General features: G+C 38.1%; 2 protein-coding genes across 2 annotated transcripts; one reads left to right on the top strand and one right to left on the bottom strand.

Annotated features, from left to right (window-relative positions):
• Window positions 1-290: 290 nt before the first annotated feature.
• On the bottom strand, window positions 291-1558 carry LOC122304833. The gene is made up of 4 exons (XM_043117102.1): window positions 1172-1558; window positions 974-1072; window positions 686-847; window positions 291-569 (listed from the first exon to the last, which is right to left on the bottom strand). The coding sequence occupies exons 1-4, from the start codon at window positions 1409-1411 to the stop codon at window positions 528-530; spliced, it is 543 nt and encodes a 180-aa protein (XP_042973036.1). The 5' UTR covers window positions 1412-1558; the 3' UTR covers window positions 291-527.
• Window positions 1559-1820: 262 nt separating this feature from the next.
• On the top strand, window positions 1821-4965 carry LOC122304826 (probable receptor-like protein kinase At5g24010). The gene has a single exon (XM_043117095.1). The coding sequence runs from the start codon at window positions 2197-2199 to the stop codon at window positions 4687-4689; it is 2493 nt and encodes an 830-aa protein (XP_042973029.1). The 5' UTR covers window positions 1821-2196; the 3' UTR covers window positions 4690-4965.
• The last annotated feature ends 1349 nt before the right edge of the window (window positions 4966-6314 follow it).

Below are 6314 nucleotides of genomic sequence, written 5' to 3' on the forward strand. Positions count from 1 at the left end.
TTTGTATTTGAGTAATGTTTAGAAATAAAATAAGATGAGAAACTTTTTCCTAACAACTAAAAACCATTTAAATTTATTATTCTTTCGATGATTAGAAAAATCTACCGCAGAACTTTCCGTATTCAACTATCATATTTTGGTGGGTGCGCTCTTTGTGCTAATCTACATTCGATAATTGTGGGCGTTTATAACGATGAAGCCCATAAATAATTGAATTATATAATGATCGACAGCTTTGAATTCAAATTTACAAATTCTCAACATGAAATTAACACAATTCAAAACGAAAATTAACGGATAAAGGTCAAGGATACTTATTAATGGTGAATAAAACTATTCTATTTCTTGGTGGTACAGGTGGAATCGGATAAGAACAATGGAGAAGTCATCGCTTGAATAGTTGAAAACCCATTACGTGAATTTTTTAAAACTTTCATGATGCTCATCTAATCTCAATCGAATAAAAAAGTTTACAGAGAAAGTTGGTGCTAAGTCCCTTTCTCGAAAGCTCCCTCCTACCGACACATCTAAGAGCCCTCGCTCCGATTTGGTTTTGAGGAGACAAAGACCTATGTTCATTCAAAGAACAAAACAACAGTTAGTTTTTGATTATCAACTTATTATGGTTCAAATCTTTTTCTTCCAATATAATCAGATCCTAATAAAAACCAAGAAAAATCAGTACCTGATCTTGGTTGATCTTTGGAACCCAATCGTTTGTTGCAGGATTGCTTCTGAATTCAATGCACGACACCCCACCTGCGCCATCTTGGCCGTTCTGCAACTTAAGTACCTCGTGTCCACCTTCACCTTCTGCTCCCACCACCCTTATAAACCCGCTTCCTGTCTGTTTAATCAAAAAATGGAAACCCAACAAGCATTCAAGATCTCGAAACCAAAATAGTAGATCATTAACTTTCGTTGGAAAATAAACTAAATGGTAAGACAAGGGTTGATATCAATGATATCGAACCGTGTGATGCTGTTTGTCGATGGAGTGCAACTCCCTGTAGTACTGGGTCTCCACATATTCATCTTGCACCTCAGGAGCTCCATCGGCCGAAAGTGTAATCTGCAAATCGTCCAGCGTTTCGAGAAATTAAGATATTACAAAGAAGCCTGAAAAAGAAAAGCAGAAAATCTAAAGCGGTGCTAGGATGCTTGCTAGGACCTGAGATCGAGATTGAAGCGCTCGGAACTTGTCAAGCTCAGGAATATTTTCGTCTATGGGTGTGCAGTCCACCCGGGTTAGGGTTGAAGAGTCAGACTCGCTTCTGTTGGGTTTGAGGGGACGCTTGGGGACCAAGGACTCGAAATGAGCTCTGATTTCATCGGTGATTTTGAGTTGTTGATCAGTATCTAACAACTCATCGCTGCGGCTTGGTTTAGTCACCGTCAACTGCCCCACCATCCTCCTGAGTTTTTACTCTATTTGCTCTTATTCTTTGACAGTGCTGTCTCTGTTTGTCTCTCTGCCTTGGTGTGATGGAATTGGAGGGGCGAGGGCAGGGTAGTATATAAAGTGTGAGAGGAAATGGAAACTAGGGGCCGTGTGAAGTGAAACCGCTTACCACAAAGTTGTAAAAGAGTGGGCAATGGAAACCCAACCACGGCTTTAGAATAAGAAGATGGGGCTGGACTTACAGCAATCCAATAGGCTTGCTCAAACCCAGTGTGTGATTGGGAGTGATGGGCCAGAAACCTCATAAAATGGCAAAGTTTCATGTTAAGCATAAAGATTTTCTTTTGCTAATTGATGTGGTGGCACATGGGCAATATATTTGACACATTAATAGGCAAGATTTGGTATAATACCCCTCAACAAACTTCTCACTCCTACCTTCTGGATGCAAAAGCTGAGGAAAAAAAACTATAGGAAGTAGGAAGACTTTCTTACATTGAAATGTCTCCGACCCCAATCCCACGAAAGGTTGATGGATACATTTCTTACATCTTCTTTTTTTATTACCAGCCATCACATTTGGCGTTATATGCTAGACTCTTATCTGAACAGAGCATATACCCTGCAGAGTGTAGACGTCTAAGTCAACAATAAACTTTCTTCTAAATCCCGTGTACTAAATTTTGATTGTTGTCGGCCATTGTTTCTTCTTCCTCCTACGCAGCTAAGTTTCACTTCCGTCTCCCACGGAAAAGAAGATCAAAAGAAAAGGGTGCAATTCCTACCCCTTTTCCATGGAAAAACTTCATTTTCTCATGGTTCTCTTCCTGAATCTCCAATTTCCTTCATTTCTACTTCTCTCATCAGCTTCTGCTCTTCCCACCAAGTACTTTATCAATTGTGGATCGGTATCCAACATATCTTTGAGTGGTCGGGAATTCGTGGGTGACATGAATTTGGGCTCCTTCTCTGTTGGATCAAGTTCTGCTATCAATACTGTCACCACCAACTCATCAACAGATAGCTCTCTTTATCAAACTGCCAGAATTTTCAAAAACCCATCTTCATTTGATTTTGATATCATTGATTTTGGCATTTATTATGTTCGTGTCCACTTCTTTCCGTTTTCCTCCGGGAGGACTAATCTGGCCGATGCCCACTTCGATGTTTCAGCCTTTAATTTCTCGCTGTTGTCAAACTTTCGAATTCAAGACAATAGCAACTCACCTTTGATTAAAGAATACTTGCTCACTATCAATGCAACCAAATTCAGCATCCACTTTACTCCTCGGAGAAAATCTTTTGCATTTGTAAGCGCCATCGAAGTCTTTCTTGTTCCAGATCAAGAATTCGTCGGGGATGCCTATGATCTAATTACTCCCAGGGGCCTGAGCAATGATAGATACTATGGTGTACGATCTCAGGTTTTACTTACAATCCACAGGGTCGATGTTGGAGGTCCACAGAATAACGACTCACTCTGGAGGAATTGGATACCGGATGATAAATATCGACTCCCAGGAGAATCTGGGAAACCCTGTGCTCCTTATGAAGGTACGCTTCACTATGATGTTAATGGAGCAAGTAATTATTCTGCATCGGATCTTGTCTACAAGACATGTCGAGAATTGAACTTAGATAGCAGCAAAGGGTTATCAAATTCTTCGAAAATAACATGGCGTTTTGCCGTCAGTAGGAGCGCCACCCATCTGGTTCGGCTGCACTTTTGCGATATTATCAGTAAAAATGATGGTGATGTCTCCTTCAATCTCTCTTTTTATGGTAATTTCACTCACAAGATCTTTACAAATAATAGTCGTCATCTGCTGGCTGCTCCACTTTACTACGATTTGGTAGTTAAATCAGATGACTCGGGATTCATGGATATTAGTGTAGGGCCTAGGCAGGATTCTAAAAATAAAACTGCCTATCTGAATGGGGTGGAGATTATGGAGTTTATGAGGGATTCTAGTTTGGTCGATGTTCCCGGTAATGAAAATAGGAGTCATGTTATAGTTGGTACCGTATGTGGTGTGGCATTTGTCTTCATTGTAATAGTGCTGTTCTTTTTGGGTATAAAATACAAGAAAGCAAAGCAAGGTGATGATGGTGTGGGTTCATGGCCAGTTTTTCATGGAAAAGATACTACTACTACTCGTAAAGGAAGAGCAAATGCGTCTTATATTCGTAGTTTAAACTTAGAGTTAAAGATGCCTCTTCTTGAAATACAAGATGCCACTCATAACTTTGACCCCAAGCTATTGATAGGTGAGGGTGGGTTTGGGAAAGTCTATAAGGCGACTCTTCATAATGGAATGACAGTGGCGGTGAAACGAAGCGATCCGAAACATGGCCAGGGCCTTCCAGAATTCGAAACAGAAGTCTTGGTCTTATCCAAAATTCGCCATCGCCATCTTGTTTCCTTGATTGGATACTGCGAAGAAAGGTTTGAGATGATACTGGTGTATGAATTCATGGAAAATGGGACACTGAGAGATCATCTCTATGATCCAAATGAGAAGTCTAAGAGATCATCTAAAAGGTCTAAATTGTCTTGGAAGCAACGTCTTGAAATTTGTATTAGTTCAGCAAAAGGTCTTCATTATCTTCACACATGTTCGCATGGGGGAATAATTCATCGTGATGTCAAGTCAACAAACATTCTTCTGAATAAGAATTATGTGGCTAAAGTTGCTGATTTTGGTCTTTCAAAATCAGGCCCCAATGATCCAGACCATTTTAGTGTTGGCATCAAAGGTAGCTTTGGTTATATGGATCCTGAATATTTTAGATCCCTTCAGTTCACAGAGAAATCTGATGTCTACTCCTTTGGTGTAGTACTTCTTGAAGTCCTTTGTGCTAGACCAGCTATTATTAACTCAACCAAGAGGGAGGAAATAAACCTAGCTGAATGGGGGATGCTCTGGCAAATGAAAGGACAACTTGAAAATATTATCGATCCATTGTTAGTGGGAGACATTAACCATGATTCATTGAGAAAGTTTGGTGAAACAGCTGAGAAGTGTTTGAAGGGTGATGGAGCTAACAGGCCTACAATGCTTGATGTGATATGGGACTTGGAGTATGCATTACAGCTTCATCAAACTGCTGTGCACAGAGAACCGCACGAGGACACAACAACAAATGTTTTTTTTGTGGAGCTGCCTTTGCTTAATAGCATCCCTGATTGGGAGGATAATGATTTGTTGATAGGAGGAGAGGTCGATGGTTCCGATACAACCGATGGTGGAGTGTTCTCTCAGCTGAGGGTTGATGCTGCCAGATAATCCTCATCCACTGTTTTGAGGGTTTGGTCCTGTCTATTTTATTCCTTTTTTCCGCAGCCCTTTTCAACTGTATTTTGATGTGTTGCTTCGTTTGATATTAGTGTAAAGGATACTGTGCAGTTAAACTTATGTTTATGCTTATGCTTCAATTCGGTTTCTTTCAATGGACAGAGTGAAAATTGTAGCTGAGAGACAATAAACGTTATGATGTTTATCTGCTAGAAAATGTGGAACCTTCTTTGGGAAACAAGAAAGTTTAAGAAAAATTGAAACTGTCATGCTCATCTACTCGAAACATTGAAGCAATTTATCTTCATTTTCCACTGATTGGATTTAGTGCAAAATTGAAGACTGACATGACTGTAAGGTGAGGCTGTATCTCCATATGCTAAATCCTTGAACCTAATTTGCCGCCATCACTCGTTCGGCTAACCGCTTAGTACGGCTCGGTTAAATTATTACTCAGGAATAGAACGTACATCTTTTTTAGTTTTCTAGATTAGGTATCAATTATTTTTTTAGTGATATTATGTACAGTTGTAAAGTGTATAAATATCGTGTAGTTATTTTAAAAATAATAAAATTTATTATTAAAAAATTAATTTTCTTTACATATTAATTTCATATTTATTCATTTTTTTTAAAAAATAATTCCACGATACCTACGTACTCATAACTATAAATGTTATTTCCCTTATTCCAGAGCACCAATATCGATTTTAACCCTTTCTTTACTCTCTTATGGGGGCTCCTCTCGACTCCGCCTTTATACTCACGCTGCCTTTCTTTAAGAAGTAGATGGAATAATTGTTGGTACATTTTTAAAAAAAAATAATTTTCTAACGATCCTATTTTTAAATTTGTGCCGTTGGATTAAAGGATTGATATGAGATTTTATTTAATTGCGTGCCATTGCAGATTTTGTAGTATTAATATATTGTAATTACGGCTTGAAAGTCGTTTGAGTCATTTGTAATAAAATTGATTTATTTAAGTTCTTATTAGATAATAAAATGTTTTATTTTATCTCATCTCATCATTATAATTTTTTCAAATTTTTATATTAAATATAATAAATAATTCAAATTTTTTAAATTTTAAAATAATAATAATATTAAAAAATAATATTTTAAAAATATTTTATTTAATTTTTATATCAATTTTCATCAAAAGCCAAGCCAAATGCATAAAATGATGAATATGTGTAAATTAGAGCTGCATTGGTCTCGACAAACGAAAAATGGGGAGTTTTGAGCTACAGGGTTTCTATATTTTCCTTCAAATTTGAAGGGCTACTATACACTCATCAACCGATTATTTTATTACATTTTAATTCCCAATCGCTATCCTTTTATTTTCCCTCTCTCCTTTTCCTCCCCGCGTGTTCTCTCCCCTTTTCTCCCTTTCTGGTTCTTTGCAGTGCACCCTAACCTTCTGGCCTCTTTTCGATTCTTCACACGGAAATCAAATTGGTTGTAGAAAACCAATTTCTATTCATCAAAATTTTGCACGAGCTTCTTCTCCGAAGGCATCCCGTGTGTTTTCTCTCCCCCTTTCTCTCGTTCTCTCGTTTTCAAGCTCTGCACCGCTTCTTCCTCCCTACGATTCTTCACGTAGAATCAGAG

Source organism: Carya illinoinensis, chromosome 1, assembly GCF_018687715.1.
Source record: "Carya illinoinensis cultivar Pawnee chromosome 1, C.illinoinensisPawnee_v1, whole genome shotgun sequence".
Lineage (NCBI taxonomy): Eukaryota > Viridiplantae > Streptophyta > Magnoliopsida > Fagales > Juglandaceae > Carya > Carya illinoinensis.

Coding starts and splice junctions, on each gene's coding strand:
- LOC122304833 (XM_043117102.1), bottom strand. CDS start 1,411: ATGGTGGGGCAGTTGACGGTGACTAAACCAAGCCGCAGCGATGAGTTG. Junction 848..973: donor TCGACAAACAGCATCACACG/GTTCGATATCAT, acceptor TTGATTAAACAG/ACAGGAAGCGGGTTTATAAG. Junction 570..685: donor CAAAGATCAACCAAGATCAG/GTACTGATTTTT, acceptor GAATGAACATAG/GTCTTTGTCTCCTCAAAACC.
- LOC122304826 (XM_043117095.1), top strand. CDS start 2,197: ATGGAAAAACTTCATTTTCTCATGGTTCTCTTCCTGAATCTCCAATTT.